The 16548-nt window shown below is 64.7% G+C and overlaps 3 protein-coding genes across 3 annotated transcripts; all 3 read right to left on the bottom strand.

Moving 5' to 3' along the window:
* Positions 1-248: 248 nt before the first annotated feature.
* Positions 249-2426, bottom strand: LMXM_05_0730 (conserved hypothetical protein; the record flags this gene model as incomplete). The annotated part of the gene is made up of 1 exon (XM_003871914.1): positions 249-2426. One exon carries the CDS (start codon positions 2424-2426, stop codon positions 249-251), a length of 2178 nt encoding a protein of 725 aa, XP_003871963.1.
* Positions 2427-3899: 1473 nt separating this feature from the next.
* On the bottom strand, positions 3900-8075 carry LMXM_05_0720 (phosphatase-like protein; the record flags this gene model as incomplete). Its single annotated transcript, XM_003871913.1, has 1 exon — positions 3900-8075. The coding sequence occupies one exon, from the start codon at positions 8073-8075 to the stop codon at positions 3900-3902; it is 4176 nt and encodes a 1391-aa protein (XP_003871962.1).
* A 2247-nt stretch (positions 8076-10322) lies between these two features.
* On the bottom strand, positions 10323-14549 carry LMXM_05_0710 (putative CYC2-like cyclin; the record flags this gene model as incomplete). The annotated part of the gene is made up of 1 exon (XM_003871912.1): positions 10323-14549. One exon carries the CDS (start codon positions 14547-14549, stop codon positions 10323-10325), a length of 4227 nt encoding a protein of 1408 aa, XP_003871961.1.
* Positions 14550-16548: the final 1999 nt, after the last annotated feature.

Below are 16548 nucleotides of genomic sequence, written 5' to 3'. Positions count from 1 at the left end.
AGCAGGGCTGGAAAGGAGTACGAGGCACACACACACAGAGAGAGAGACTTCACTGCGGGAGGTGTGTGTGTGTGTGTGTGATGCCATGTGACGTGGTGCCCCTAGAACTGGTGAGTAACCCCCCCTCCTCCTCCTCCTCCCCCCATCACCAGCATCCTAACCGCCTTCACGGCTCTGCCCGCCCTTCACCTTCTCCCAGTGGCTACCGGTGCCGGCTGCACCCGGCACCACGCGTCCCGGGTGCAGCTCTATATCCCGTTCGCGGGAGACTGCGAGCGGGACTGGCGGTCAATGTTACGCACGACGCGCAGCTCCCACTCCACCCTGTCCAGGTCCTTCATCACGCGCCTCATGCGCGTGTTCAGCTGCGTGTAGCGCTGCTCATTCCCACGCTCACGGTGTCGCGCGACGGCAATGGACATCTCCATCTGCATCTTTTCGAGCTGCGTGCTCAGGATCGTGCGCTCGGCGATGAGTTGCTCCTCGACGGCCGTCATCTCCGGTGCCTTCTCCTTGGCAGCCTTGCCACCGTTCGCGACGGACGGACCACCAGGGTTCGCCGTGATGTAAAGCGTGGAGTCGGCCTTGTTGTGCGGTTGGAGAGGGTCGCGGTGCTCCTCCCTCAGCAGCTTTCGCCGCTGCTTCTCGAGGAAGGCATCTTCCCTGTCCATGAAGCGCAGCGTCTCCGGCGAGTCGGCCCGCAAAGGCCTCATCCTCGCTGACGGCGACAACATACGACGTTGGTACACGGTGGACTCGACCTGGCTGCTGTCGTTCGCTTTCGGGGCGATGGGCCGCTGGCTGTAGGTGCGCAGGGGGCGCCGATCACCGAGCTGCTGCAGGGCCGCTACCGCCGCTCCATTGTCCGAGTCCCGCTGTGGCGTCACACTGGGAGTGTAGACAAGACCGAGGCTGCCCGCCTGCGATGCCGCCACGGGATAACCTGGATACATTGCTGCTGCGCCGCCGCGCGGTTGGCACGGGTGGTTCACGGCGGAGGACGACGCGTAAGACAACGACTCCACGGCTGCCACCGCGGCATCCGAGGGGCTGCCCCTGGGGTTGCTGGATGTCCGACTGAGAGCGCGACCACCGGCACTGGTTTGCTGGTGCGACGCCGCCGGGTGCCCACCCGCGGCTGCCGGTGCAATACCAGCGTATCGGCCCTCCTCAGACAGGCCGGAGCGGCCCGAGCCGACGTGGCTGCCGGCGCCCGTGTTGCTGCTGCGGCGCTCGCCCGCTGCCGAAGAGCCCCGACGATATGGGATGTCTTGCTCCTCGCTCCAGTAGCTCTGGCTATGTTGCTCCCCCTGCAGCGGCGGTGGTGGATGCAGTTGATGCGACGCCGACGTCGACGAGGAGGCAGGGGAGGGCCAGCGATGCCCAGTGCTGACACAGTTGCGGTCACTCTCGCGGCTGTGGCTGCACGCGCCGAAGGACTGCTGGTATGCGCTATTCTCCCTTGCCTCCTCCTCGGCCGCCGCGAGCTCCGCGAGCTCTTCCGCGGTCGCGCGCCGCTCCGGCGAGGGCAGCAGCGGACGTCCTGTTCTCTTGTAAGCGCTGTACTGCGGTGCGGGCAGCTCATTGTGGTTCTCCTCCGCTCGCAGGCGGGCCGACGTCGGGGTCGGGTCCCTTTGAATGCCATCTCCCGGGCCGGCTGCGGCGCCACTTGCTTGATGTCTGTCGTCTATGATGGGCCACGGCGTCAGTGCCACACCCATCCGCTCGCGAGGGGGCGCGCGAGGCCTCGGCTTGGACTTCCACGAGCCGGCCTGCGCCTGCGACGGCGGCGGCGTTAAGTCGGCGCTCCCCGTGTAAACGGGCTGCACTGCTGCAGCCGCTTTCTCGCTCATCGCCGGTAGCACAGACGACGTGCGGGAGCGCGACGATGACAGTGGGCAGTACTGCGGCACCGGCTTCGACTGCGGGTGGCGCCTGCTCTCTGTCGTCGTCGTCGACGCCTCATGCAGATCGTCCTCCGCCCCGCGTGGGTGGGTCCCCCTCGACAGCTCCGAGAGAGAACGTGGGGTCATCTGGGGCTGCTGCTGTGGTGGGGCAGGTACGGCCTTGTTCCGACGTGTTCCGTAGGCGTTGTCAGGATAGAGATGCGCGTCCCTGGAGCGGTGTTCCGAGTGCGCTTGCTCCGTCGGCGACTCTGCTGCTGGCGTTGCACCATCTATGGGCTGCAACCGAAGCGCGCATTGCTCCAGCACATCGACGATGTCGCTCAGCAGCTCACTTAGCGCTGCTGGGCTAATGTGGATGCACCCCTGGTCAGGCGACTGCTGCCACTTCTCCAGATACGCGTGGACGTTCTCGAGCGCGTTGCGGTGAGACTCGTAGGCGACAATGCTCGTATCCAGGGACGCCTCCAGCCAGGCGATCCTTGCGCGCTGCCTCTTCACCGACGTCTCCGATGTGGACATGGTCTACGGCACTGTTTCTTGGGGAGGTGGTGGTGGTGGTGGTGGGGACGGGGGAAGGGGTCAGAGAGCGAGAGCGAGCGATCGACGGGGTTTTGTGTGTGTGTGTGTGTGTGGGAGGAGGGGGGTGGGTAGGAGCAGGCGCACTGCGATGCGCGACAAACCGGCGCACACAAGTGCCTTGCCGTGTTGTATCCTTCCTGCGGCCCGTTCGTCGTTTCGTGCCTCTCCAGTGCACGCGGAGCACCGACGCCCACTTAATCACACAGGGCAACAGCGAGCGAGGGAGATGCCGATGACGACTGCCTCTTCGGCCGAGTGGGTGCGGAGGGAGTGTGGGTGGCGGTTGGCTGGTGGACTCGATGTATAGCTGCTGTGTGGTGTCGTTGACGGGACGGGACGGGGGGAGGGGGAGGGGGAGGGGTGCTTGCACGAGAGCAATGTGCGCTCCTGCTTCTGTAGGCGCGCCTATCTTGGCAATCGGCGGTAGCTGCGGTAAGCACTGCTCACAGGAGGGAGGGAGGGAGGGGGGGGGTAGAGGTGACTTGAGGTCGGCGCAAGACAACCCTCACGCACGAGGTGATGCTTGCAGATCATGTGCCACCGCTGACGATGGGTCTTTTCTACACCCCGAGCAGAGAGGGAACGCTTTGCGTGTGGTGATGGGGGACGGGCCCCACCGGGACTGTGCCCTTCCACTGCCCTCCTCGTCTTGCTTCTCACCGCCGCTTGTGTGTGGTCCGTGCTGAGCTCGCGTCGATGGGATGCGGCCGGCGAACGGGGAAGGAGAGGCTCGGGGAGAAAGGGCGGGCGACGAGCACGGAGAAGCCATATAAGTGGACAAAGAACGGGACAGAGCTCGCCGTGCTAGCACAAGTAGCAGCCGACCAAGTCGCCACTAGCAGCGCTGACGGCAACGGCGTTTCATCGAACAGGCGAAAGCATGACGGGGGAGGGGGAGGCGGAGGAGGAAGGGGGTGGGAGGTCCAGGCGGCACACACACACGCACAGAGATTTGAACATCCTCAGCCTCCACATCGGCATCCAGAGAACCGGCCACCATTGAAGAACCTCTGCCCCCCCCCCCCCTCCTCCTCCTCCTCCTGTTTCGATTGCGCAAAATACAAGGCATCCAGTACACGAGGAGGGTCACACCCTCGCAGACACGCACACAGCCAGAGAGCGAGAGACGCATGCTCAGCCGGGCTCCCTACAGGAGGGGGTGGGGTGGGGTGCGCCGAGCACGGGAACAACAACGGCCGCGTAAAACAAACACGTTTGACAGAGCGAGCGGAGAGGCGGGCAGCTAAGCAGACGTCACTTGTCAGAGGACATGTGCAGCAGCACCGCCGACGAGGCGAGTAGGCCAGGCGAAAGGGAAGAGGGCGCGTCGCACAAGACGGAAACACCGCGAAGGGCATCGCTGTCCCCACCTCTGGACACCGCCGTGTAGCGCTTCCTCGCTGCTTCGGCTTTTCAGAAGGACGTGCTGAAGCTGAAGTCGCCGCCCCCGGCGAGCTCGCGCAGCGCCAGGATGAAGCCGATGTTTGGGTTGACGTCGGCCTTCTGCCGCTTCACCGCATCAAAAGCCTCGCGGTACGTCATCGCCGGCGCTGTGCCTCCGAAGGCGCTCCCGCCTTCGCCGCCCCCGCTGCTGGTAAAACTGACGGGTAGAAACGTGCTCGCGCTGGCGCTCAGGTCGCTGTGGGGGAGGCCCTTCATGTGTGGCTGTGGGGAGAGAATCCTGCAGGACGAGCGCAACGGCGCCTGCTGCTGCTGCTGCTGCTCACGGAGCGCCAGAGGCGTTTCGTACACGCCCCCGCCGTCGCCGATGAGCGCCGAGGCAACAGTGCTGTGATTAGGTGTGGTGGGGGCCGCCTCTGCGGCCGCGACGCACACCTTGTGCGTTGGGAGCTTGTCTCGCACCATCTGGGTTGGCGTGGTGGCTGCACTGACCGCAGCAAGGTTTTCCGATCTCTGCCCAACAGCCGTCCGCGCAGCATCCTCCTCCTGCCTATCCTCCTCCTCGTCCACCCCGTCATCCGCATCAACGCGTTCGTCGGAGTAGGCCGCCTCTAGCAGCGTCATCGTGCGACTTCCACGCGCGCTGCGGTACGAGGGCACCGGCGCTGACGACGGCAACGCACAGAAGACATGGCGATGATAGTGATGCTGCTGCTCCTCTTGGTGCTCGCCATCGCTGCGGACGCTTGCCATCGCGCTGCTATCGCCTTCAAAGTTTGAATTATCTTCGACACTGCCCATCAGACTGCACCCTTGCCCTTCCTCTCTCGCCGCCATGCGCGACGCCGACAGCGTCATCATCTGCGGTTCCTCATCCTGTTGATCGCTCAGCTGCTGCTGCTGCTGCTGCTGCTGCTGCTCGCTGATGAGGAGTCGCCGCCAGGTCTTCTGCTGCACCCGCCGCTCTCGCAGGTGCAACAAGTAGCACGCTTGGCACGCGCGCGAGGCGAGCTCGATCTGGGTGGCGGGCAACCCCGTGCGAAGCCGCTGCTGCGAGATTGTTGAGGGATTCTCGCTCAGAGGGGTTGTGAGGGAGCCGGCAACGCACCCGCCGCCGCCGGCGGAAAGTAGCGGCGACACGGGTATCATGGCAGAGCGCCTGAGTGTCCGCGGTGAGCTTGATGCCAGGAGGTTCTGTACGAATGGCTGGACACCGTTCACGCCTGCACTTCCGTGCGGGGTGAGGGCCCCGTTCGCACACCTGCTGCCGCGCCCCGGGCACGCCGGCGCCGTCGCCAGGGCCTGGGACGATGTGTTGGACACGCCTCCGTTGCTGTCCGTGAAGAACGTCAGCCCGCCTGCCTCTTCGATGATGCGGCGCTCTCGCTCGAGGAAGTGCGCGAAGAGCGAGGCGGTGTCATCTAGTGGTGCTAGTGTGCAGCCGTAGAGGATGAGGTAGGCAATGATGAAGGTGGCGCTGCGGCTCACACCCATGCGGCAGCACACGAGCACGCCACCGCAGTCGCGTGGGTCAACGACGGTGAGCGGCGACGGCGGCGACGCCGATGCGGGGAGTGCGGTGATGGCAGACGCTTCTGGTGGGGGTGCGGTGGTTGCCGTGAAGCTCGTCGCCTCGGTGAAGGTCGTGGAGAACGTTGGCGCAGGTACCGTGTTGAACAACGTATTCGTGCAGACATTGTTGCCGTTCTGCGCAGCCGAAGACACGTCCGCCGATCCTGGAACAGCAGCGGCAGCAGCCGTGGTGGCACCAGAAGTTTCAGCGACCGTCGCGCCAACCGGATCAGCCGTGATGGGCGTGACGGCAAGGGGCGGGAAGGTGGCGTTGCCGCCCGGAATCGGCGACGGAGAGCATGAGGTGATGGTGCTGCTGCACACGGCGCCGTCACCGAAGCGCGCACCGAGCCCCCGCGTCGAGGACGGTGTGCGGGGAGTCTCTCGCTTGCTCTCCTTGAACGATGGCTGCCCACCCACCGGCAGTGACGGCGACGCAAACGACGGTTGAGCCACCCACACGTTCTCAGCCTCGTCCGTCCAGGCCCACAGCATGCGCTCCTGCACTTCGTGATCCTCGGAGTCGTTCACATGGACACCCGGCGCGCTCGTCGCGGCACGGCGGGCCATGCGCTGATGATTGATTTCCCGGCGGTGCAGCTGCTCGTGGATGATGCGGGTGACAGGTGTGAAGAAGGGTGCGATGACCTCGTCCGAGTGGTCGCGCAGCGGACACTGAGCGTAGCGGACGTGATGGTTGTTGTTCACCATCGCTGGCGTCACCGGGCACTCGTACGCGCAGTTGATGACAAGCGAAATACCGTGCGCCGCCAGCGCCTCCGTGTTAGTGGCGTCAGCGTAGGCGCCGAGGAACAGCCCGGGCAGTATCTCCGCCGCGTTGAAGAGTGAGGCAGCAGACGGGACACGGTGTACGCCCTTACCGGCTGTCGCCGCGGCGGTGGCGGAGACCTTGAGGAGCGGGCCACTTTTGGCGCCTCCGTGCGGCGGGGTCGTGGGGCTGAAGGCCATATAGGGCGGTGACATGACAGGCTTCAGGGCGTTCAACTGCTGCCGCCGCTGCTGCTCGCCTGTCTGTACGCCAGGCATGCGCACACCCATCGCGGACGTCACCTCTGCTGCAGAGAAGGGCAGGGTTGGCGCTGCGGCTGCGGTAGCGGTGCCGCTACTCTTCGGCGGAAGTACCACGGGCGATGACGGGTCATTGGCAGCTGCGGCTATACTAGAAGTGCCGGCAGTGCGTGGAGAGCAGTCGCACACCATATCGTCGTCCGAGTCCGGAGTGTTGCGCGCCTGCGGCAGTAGTGGAGCGTGGGGCAGCTGCAGAATCAGGTGCGTCGGCTGGTGACGGTGCACAGATGGAGGCAAGGGCGGCATGGCCGCGCTCGCTGAGAAATGTTGTGGCCCACCGCTCGCGCAGTCGTGCTCGTCGCCGCTTGGGGCGCTCGCTTTGCCGTCGTCACCATCAGCTGTGTTGCTATCCACGGAAGGCGTGCTTATCGGTGTGCTCTTGCCTGTCGCACGCGGCGTGCTCGCCGTCGCGGCTGCCAAGGGAGTCGTCAGCGTCAGTCGAGTGCTGGGGAAGGTGTTCAGGAAGACCACCGCTGTTGTGGAGGACGCGCCAGGCGAGGTGTTGGCGCTATCGATGGTGTTTGGGATGGAGGCGCTGCTGCTGCAGCATACACGCTTGCGCCACTGGCTAAAGCTGACGCGGGACTTCGGCAGTCGCTTGCCGTGCAGTGACGACGAGGCCACTGCGGCGTATGTTAGTGGGGTCGTGGTGGTGGTGCCCGGAGCCAATGGGGATGCGTGCGCCCTAGAGCCACTTTCGCCGTCACGGCTTATCGCCGCCTCCGGCTTGCAGCCGGCCGTCGTCCACCGTGCATCGTCATTGGCGCTACCGGGAATCGAAAACGCGGTCCTGCCACCGCTGCCACCGCAGTCACTAACCCGCGCCGCCGGCGACGAGGGCTCACTCCCTGGCGCCGTATGCGCCGCGGCCAGGCAGGAGCTGCTACTGCAGCTGCTCTGGTTCTTCTGCGTGTCGGCCTCGTTGCCGTCCGTGTCGGAGAGGCTGCGCGAGGACGGGGGGCCGTAGTAGGTGACATGGCCACCCAGCACTGCAGGTGACGACGTCACTCGTGCCTGCGGAGACCTGGCAAGAGAGGCGGTCGAAAACAACACAGCCGCCGCTGCCGCGCGGTCAAGGCCGCTGCCGGAACTTGAGGCACGCCTCTGGTCGCCACTCTTCGCCTTGCACGCTGACGTGACGCGTGGGCTCATGCGCAAGTGACGACGGGACTGTCGCGGGTGTTGCGGCGAGTGCCGTGCTCTTGACAGCTTGGCCGCTATCCTTTTACCTTCATCGCTGTCCCCGCCGTCGCCGTCGTCGGCGCTAGTCATCTCCGCACCACTGCCACGATGGAAGCTGGCTGTGACACCGGGACCGCCGGCGCATCCATCGATTGCAGCCGTGGCGGACGGCGAGGTCTTCGGCGACCAGGACGGGGCGCCGCGTAGAAACGGCGTTTTCGAGTCTACGTAGCTGCCGCCTCCCTCCTCGCGTATCTGCAGAAGTTGTTTCGACGGTGGCCGGTGTGGCTGCCGCTGCCGCTGCCGCTGCCGCCGCTGCCGCTGCTGCTGCGGTCGTGTCGGCATGGCTACAAGGCTCTCCTGAAGAGGAGGGAGTGGGTGGGTGTGTTGGAGGGAGCGATGATGGGACTGCGGAATGCAAAGCCAGCGTGAGGCGCGATCAAGCACCACGCGCGCACACACGCCGACACGGACGTCCCTCGCGAACGAGCGCAGAAGCCTCAAAGAAGCGGGGATAGGGAGGGGGGGGGGCGCCAAATCAGCCACCAACGTGCAACCACCCGCGCCTACGCCGCTCTGCTGAAGCGGTGTCTGTGCTTGGTGTCTGTGTGCGTGTGATCGGGCAGAGATCAGAGACAGGAGCGACTCGCCCGTCCCACTGGCTCTCCGTCCCACCCTCTTCGTTGCCGTGTTCCTCCCCACTGACCTGGGCGCTGTGTGGCCTCGTGCCCCTTCGCGTACGTGCGCGCGTACGTGTGTCCGTCGCCGATGACTGCTTTGCCGGACACCGCGCCGCGGATGCGCACGGTGGTGATAGGGTTTGGCGTGTAAGGGGGTGGGTGGGTGGATGGGCTCTCTGCGGCGGCCTGCGCACACCTGCACGTGCAGGCGACAGAGATTATGTGTGTGGACGTGGACAAGCGCTCCGCGGGCGTACTTCTCACCGTTTTCTCGCAAGGGGGGGGGTCTCAGCGACTATGATGCGCAGGCAGGCAAAGGAAAGGGTCGTAAGCACAACAAGGAGGCGCTGAACGACGTGAATCCGTGCACGAGCGCATCAAGGACGTCTGACGGTGGTGTCGACGGTGAGCGTGAGCAAGATACGTTCACGAGCACTGTCAGACCGTCGAGGAAGGATGTGGCATGTACCCCCTTTCCCGTCCTCTTCTCACACCTACACGCGCACGGGCGCAGTGTCGGGGATGAGCGACGCAGGAATACACGCGCGCACACACACAATAGCAGCAGCAGCAGCAAGTAAGCAAGTAAGCAAGTAAGCAAGCAAGCAAGACACGGGCACACGAGAGACCCACTCCAGGTAGATGGAGTAGGGCGAGATGGATGAAGAGAGGGGGGGGGGCGGTGGCGAGTCGTGAAGGAGCGAGAGAAGGGCGAGAGAGAGAGAGGGACGGGGAGCTGCAGCGTGTGATTCTGCCAGCTCCTCATATATTTGCTGGGTTGCTGCACGCTAACAAGATAGCTTCTTGGGGGTTTGCTTTCTCTCTACGTGTGCGTACGTGGGTCATGGAGATATCGAAGGAGAGGGGGAGGGGAGGAGAGAGAGAGCGATGGGCGGATGGAGAGGTGGTGAAGGGCAACGGTGAGGGAGGCGCCGTGAGAGTTGCCGGTTGGTTGTACGGCGAGCGACAGATGCGCACCCTGTCTTTCGCAGCGTAGACGCTGATGGGGAACGGGGAATGGGGTCAGAGGCGTGAGGGTGCTAGACGGGGAGGCCGGGGGCCAGAAGATGGGATAGTGTGCCCAGCGAAGGAGGAGGTCGCATCGGCTTCTCGTCGCCCCTCCCCCCCTCCCTCTCCTCTGGCCTTCGAATTTCGGCGGCTCCTCCCACACGCGTGCGCACGCGCTCGGGTACGCCTGGAGACGGTGTTCGTTCAAAGGGAAGAGATCAGCGCACTATCCCGCGCTACGCACGGCGCACACGCACACACGCGCCGTGCGTAGGGGAGACGATGAAAGAACATAACGAAGAAGGGCCGAGACAAGTGAGTGGAGGAGGAGAGGGGAAGGGTAACAGCCGACAACACGCGAGATGTGAAGTCATCGGCGTCGGTGACAAAGCCGGCCGCCAATACGCTTTCGAAAAAAGAAAACGATGGTGCGACACACACGCACACACACACACACACACATACACACACCGCGAGCATGCACAGGCATGCACAAGGGGGATGGGGGAGGGAGGGGGGGGAGGAGAGAGGCGCACGGGCACGCATGCAGAGACCACTTATGTCTGGAGAAAAGCAAGATATAGGGTATTTAGAGAGGTGTTATCTTAGTGGCGGTAATCTGTGCATGCGTGCCTGTGCGTGCGGGTGATTCGCTGTTGCGCTCACAACGGCGAAAGAGGCGGAGAATATATAAAAAAAAGGCGAGGATGCGCATCGCTGGATCGGACCACCGCGGTGATAACCGGGGATGCGACCTTCGCGAAACACACCTACACCCACGCCCACACACGCATGCATGCAGCGACAGACACGTGTAGGGTCGCACATGCCCTTGATCACGATGCCTCTTCGATTCGCGGGCATCGTGTTACCCCCTCTGTGTACGTGCAGTCGGGACTGCATCTTAGTAGTCCTTGTAGCTGTCAGGCTTTGAGCGCTTCTTGCCGAGTGAGTGCTGCGACGCGAAGGTGGAGCGGCGGTGCACCGGCGCCTGGTGATCCGCGTGCGGAGACCGCCGTGGCACGTGCGCCGAAGTCGCCTGCTCGCCGCCACTGCCGCCGTCCGCACCTGACCTGGCAATGGGCCGCGTTGGAAAGGTGTGGGGATACGCGCTACTGCCGCTCGCACTGTTGGTGCTGATGCCGCCGCCGCTGCCGCCGTAAATGCCGGACATCTTCATCGCCGACACGACAGTCTCGATGCCACTGCGGCAGCCGCTCGGCTGGAACGGATGACCTGCCACATTGTCCGTCGACGTCTTTGCGCACGTGCTGAAGCGCGCCAGCGAGTTGACGCACGCCGGGCTCGTGAACGACGAGCCTGGTGAGCGTGCACCGCTGTCGCCTTCGAGGGTAGACAACGGCGCACGCTGCGCGGCCGCCACAGCGTCATCAGTGCCTACCGCGGTTGCTTGCGTCATCGTCGACGTCGTACCAGCGACTGACAAGTCGCTACCCGGGCGGGTAGCCGATGGGTCGACCGAGGCCGGCGACACTGCTGCCGCTTGCTGCTGCTGTTTGCGCATCCGGCTGCTAACATAGTAGTACGGCTGGGCGTTGACGTTGATGCCGCTTCCGTGGGTGGTGGTGGACGACGACGGTGACGTGAGCTGCGCGGTCGTGCCAGCCACAGACGGCAGTTGCTGTTGCTGTGTCGATGCAGTGTGCTGGTGGAGCTCCGCACCAGCATCCGCCAAGGTCGACACCGCCGCCACGGGCGCTGCTACGCGGTTCGTGATATCGAAGTGATCGGAGGCGGAGGCTGCGGTGTGGTGCCGCACTTGTATCGACGTGCGAGCGACGTCGGTGCCCTGGTGGTAGTATGCGGACGGCACGAGGATAGAGACGAGAGGCTTCTGCTGACTCAGGCACTGACCCGACGAGGACGGCGATGCAGACCTGTCGAATGTCGCGCTGCCGCTGTGGCTCTTGCTTTGGCCAGAGCTGGCGGGACGGTTGCCTTGGTTCACCGCCGTGGGCGCCGCTGCTGCCGCCGCTGAGGCAGACGCGGAGGCGGAGAGGGTGCCAAAGTAGCCCCCGTTAACGTTGCTCGCGAAGTTCACAAAGTTGTTGCAGCGCACATTGTCGAAGCCGCTGTTCCCGCCGCTGCTGCTAGTGGCAGTGGCATGGGTGCCGCCACCGCCCATCACCATCGCGCCGCTCGAGCTACGGTGCGGCACATTGCTGCTGTCGCGGTGGGGCCAAGAGGCCTGGTACGGGGGCTCGGAGGCCCAGGCAGCCCCCGCAGTGGCAGCAGCGGCCGCGGCAGTGGTGGCACTGCTCGTTGCACGCTTCTGCACGGACAAGGGTGATAGCCACGTACTTGCAGAGGACTGCCGTTGATGCCGCAGCGCTGCGGCCTTCTCATCCTCGCGGTGGTACTGCTGCCAGCGCAGACCTTCCTCCTTCCGGGCGGCGGCGGCGGCGGCGGCATTCGCCTCCGCCTTGGCAAACACGCAGCGCTCCAGGCGCGCCAGCCACGGCACCACGAGCGTGTGCCACTGATGCAACCGATAGGCGCCACGGAGCCCCTTCAGGCGCTGCTGCTCCGCCGCGGGCAGGGGGGTGGGACTTGCGGCAGCGTCCTTCATGGAGGAGCCGGCGGCTGAGTCGGCGCCCTGCTGCTGCAGCTTCGCGCTTGCCTCGGCGATTTCGCTATCCTCCTCGTCCGACACGTACGCGGCGGCTTCGTCCGGGTGCGCCGCCGCAAAGGCTTCGAGCTGCGCGTTGGTCGGCTCCGCGTCAATGCCGAGCTCCGCGAGCAGATCGAGCAGCGCCACGTACTCGTCCACATGCACCTGCGTCTCCCACTCCAGCTTCTCGAGGAAAAGCAGCTCTAGCTTATTCATTTCGCGTCCGCTGATGCCGCCGATGCGGCCGTAATAGACGTTGCTGTAGTACACGTCGTCGCGCAGCTTGATGCCGAGCACGATGCTGGTGATGAGTAGCCGGTGTGCGTTATAGATGGTAACAGGGTGCCCGCTGTGAAAGACGTACTTCAGCAGCAGTAAGAAGGAGCAGAGGAGCGCCTCGCCGCTGCACGCGCAGTACCGCACCAGCCGCTGCACGTACATGATCACCGTCATCGGCGGTATGCAGTGCGAGTGGAAGTCGCTCGACGGGATCGGCTCGCCCTTGTGCAGCTTGCACAGCATGCGCATCATGAAGGAGAGAGCAAGAAAGGCGTAGCGAGTGTCGATCAGCTTGATTGGCGGGCGTGCCGGTGCGAGCGCGGCGCTGCCCATGGCACCCGCTGCCTGCGGGCCCTGCTGCTGCTGCGCGTCTGGCGGAGTGGCGCAGCTAGGCTGGCTCGTGCTTATCCGCGGGCCATCAGACGCGTGCTCGGACGCGGTCCTGGGGGCTGCCGCTGCTACGGCTGCCGTGGCAGGGGCCGCCAGATTCGGCGGCTGGGACGGCAGAGGGAAGCGGGACGGGTCGTACGGGATGCTAGCCGTGATGCTGTCGTTGGCGTGCCGCCGACTGGCCAACACACCACCACTGCTGCTGCTGCTGCTGCTGCTGTTAACGCAATTGCCTCTGGTCGTACCCGCGACACGCGCCTTTCGAGTGCGACCGTCGCGCTGCTGCTGCTGCTGCTGCTGCTGCTGCTGCGTTGCGCGTCGCGCAACGGACGGTGCTTCAGTTTCGTGGCTCTCGTCAGTGGTGACGTTACGCGACGGCGACGCGCGCTCGCCCTCGTCGTCCTCATCATCCTCGAGGATCGCGGAGGCGGCGGCCGCGGTGGTGGAGCTGGAGGCGTAGCGAAGCTCGTCGAGCGCCACTGCCTCACCCTCTCCGGTGGCAAACCGCTTCGGCGGCGGCACCACCGGCGTGGCGTCTGGCGCGGAGAGGCAGGCAGAGCACATGGATGTGACGGCGGCGCCACCGCCGGGGGCGATTATCATGGCAGCAGTGACGGCTTGGGGGTCGTCGTTGTCCCCGTCCCGTTCCCCTCCATGCCGCCGAAGATGCAGCGGCGGGTGTACGGCGCGCCACACCTCTTGATCTTCGTACTCGACATCGTCGAGCTTGCGCGCGCGATTGCCGTCGCCGTTCGTGCTACTGCTGCCGCCACGGCACTGGTGAGGCTGGTTCATGGGGTGGCTGTTGCGGCCATTGCTATGGCCTCTCGGGTCGGTGACATCCTTGTGCGTGCTCGCCGTTGCCGTCGTCGTCGTCGGCCTGTGCCGCGAGGAAGAGGAGGGGTCTACAAACGTGGAGGGGTCGGGGATATGCATGGTGGCGCCGCAGCGACGATGCGGATGTGTTCGCTCCTCCTCGTCCTCCACGTCTTCTTGCTGCTGCTGCTGCTGCTGCTGCTGCTGAGGTGGGAGCGGTGGTGACGACGGATCCCGCAGAGGCTGTCTTGGACGCTTGCTGGATGGCACGCTACATCTGACGCGGTGCCGCTGCAAGAGATCGTCGCTGTGGCGACGGTGCTGCTGCTGCTGCTGCAGCGGCGGCTGGTCGTCGTCGGTAGCGACTTCGTCGTCCTCTTTGTCGCGGGCGCGGCTGCTCGAGCGAGAGTCCAGCGACGGTCGCAGGGAAGAGCAGGGATTCGAGTAAAGGTGGTTTGCCTCGTCGACGACGCGTTGCGCGCGGGCTCGCTGCGCCTGTTGCTGATGGGAGGAGACCCCGGAGAGGGGGGTAGACTGCCCCGAGCTGTCCGTCGCCGCTGACGTGACGCTGGTGTTGGTGTTGGAGTGAATCAAAAGGGTCAGGTTCGACGCGCTACCGCTGCAGGTGCTGGGGGAGAGGCGCTTCAGGTACTGGCTCTGCTGCTGCTCTGGGGGCACGGTGATCGCCGCGCCGGCGTCTGGACAGCCCTGGTAGTGCTTCTCTACCGCAAACGGCGACGCGCGCGCCGCAGTGGTTGCAGGGGTAGATGTCGCCGTTGTTGTCGATGGCTGATGTTGCTGCGGCGACTCCGCGTACGTAGGAAAAGCTGAATGGATGCGCTCCGTCGAGCGCGCGGCAGACACGGCGGCGCACGCGCGACGAACGTTGCTGGAGCCGCTGGAGCCAACACCACCGCTGATGCCGTTGCTGTCTCCGACGACAGACGTTGGCGGACGATGCGCGAGTTGGGACGGGCGTCGATGATGCGGCGGGCAGGCTTCTACGCAGTCCATGAAAGGGATGGGTACGGCGGGCACGCACACGCACACGCACCCTTGTGAGAGAGAGGGGGGAGGAAGGGGAGGGGCTCGCACTGAGCCGTCCCACCAACGCACACACGCACACACACGCACGGGGGGGGTGGGAGAGAGAAAGGAAAGCAACGGGGGAGGGCGGAGGATGCGCCACTGAGAATTTTGATCGTCACGCGGAAAGATCGAGAAGACACAAAGGAAAGGGAAGAAAAGTGCGTGAGAGTGGGCGTGGGACGAAACGCCAACGAAGCAGCAAAGGAAGACGCGCTCAGCGAAGACAAGCAACAACGGCCGAACGGAGGATGGATATGTGACGGCGGAAGGCGGAGGGTGTCGACGTGGACCCTCCCTCCCCACCTCACACTCGCACAGCGAGGCCGACGGTCACGGACGCAACCGGGCACGAGAGCCACACACACAGCCACACACACACACACACACACACACACACACACAGAGGCACAGAGACACGAGGAGGGGGAGGACACAGGTGAAGGCGGGCGGGGGGGGGAGGGGAGGCACCACCGCGGATAGAAAGCCACAACGAAGACGAGGAGGACCGGGAAATCCCCTGCACACGCACTCCAACGAGCACAGACGGACGTGTGGGAGAGGGGGGAGGGAGGGGGAGGGAGCGCGCAAGGGTCTTCGATAACAGGGACACAAACACGAACCGAGGCGCTCGTTAGGATGTTATACTTTGTTAGTCTATAGCTTCTCGTCTCTTCTGCCCGCTGCGGCTGTGGCTTGGCGGAAGCAGCAGTGCAGCGGGCGCAAGAGGGGGGAGGGGGGAGGCCTTCACCCGTCCGTCCGGTGTATAGGCGAAAAAGGCGTTTCGTAGCTTATCCAAGGTGGGTGGAGAGGGGGTGAGGGGTACAGCAGAAATAGAGGAGGTACAAGAAAGCGAAGGGGCGGGGCGGGTGGGTGGTGGAGGAGCGGGGGTATGGGGCAGGGCAGGGCAGGGTAAGGCAGGGGGGGGGGGACAACAAGGCAGAAGGAGGGGGGGGAGGGGGTTGGTTGATGATGGATGTGTAGGCCTGAGGCGAGTCGAAGAGCGAGGGTAGCGCACGCACACGCAGAGAGACGCACCGGCCCCCCTTTCACCTGCACTTCACGATCGAAGCGAGGAGGAGCAGCGACACCTCGGAGAAGTGCTAGTAATGGGGGGAGGGGGAGGGGGAGGAGGCTGCAGCAGAGGGTGCTGTGCGCGTGAGCTGTGCCTTGTCGGTGATGGCCTGCGTACGTGCGTGCGTGCCCCTGCGCTGGTTTATTCGTCGCTTCGCGGGAGCGGGATGCAGTCCCTTCCTACGTTAGGGGGTTGCTGGCTGCTGCTGGAGCGCTGTTGGTTGCTGTGTTCGCCGTTGAGTGCTTTGGAATTATAGAGAGCCGCACTGTCCATTGATGCATGTATGGACGTCCCACCCACCCCCCATGTGTGTGGCACGGCGGGGACGGCGGAGAAGAGAAACCAAGCGAGTAGAGGAGGAGAGGGGCGGCGCGAGAGTGAAAGGCATGAGAGACACCAAGCGATGAGGACGGCGTTGCTGATGATGATGAGGATGCCCACCATGTGTGGGGCACAGCTTGCATGACCCCCATACGCCCGATCCCTCACCATTGTCGACACAGCATGCGTCAGCACGTCGAGGGGATGGGGAGAGAGAGAAGACGGGATCGCATCGACAGCAGCATCCCTTCGTGCCCCAGAGCGAAACCTCAGAAAGGCCAAAGCGAAGAGCAGAGGGCAGGGCGGTCGCGTATCATCTCCGCGTGTGGGCGTGGTGTGCCTGCGTGTGCGCTCGGCAGCCGGCGAGTCGGGGAGCAGAGAGAGAGAGCACCCAGCCAACATCTGCCCACCATCATCTCGCCCCTCGCCCTTCCCGCTACCTTCGAATCTTGGTATTTTTTTTCCGTGTATGTGTATGTGTGCGTGTGCGTGTGCGTGTCACTGCCTCTCGCTTCAGCCGCTGCAGCACGC

Source organism: Leishmania mexicana, chromosome 5, assembly GCF_000234665.1.
Source record: "Leishmania mexicana MHOM/GT/2001/U1103 complete genome, chromosome 5".
Lineage (NCBI taxonomy): Eukaryota > Euglenozoa > Kinetoplastea > Trypanosomatida > Trypanosomatidae > Leishmania > Leishmania mexicana.
The sequence above is the reverse complement of the archived record's forward strand: the minus strand, read 5'-3'. Positions and strand labels throughout refer to the sequence as shown.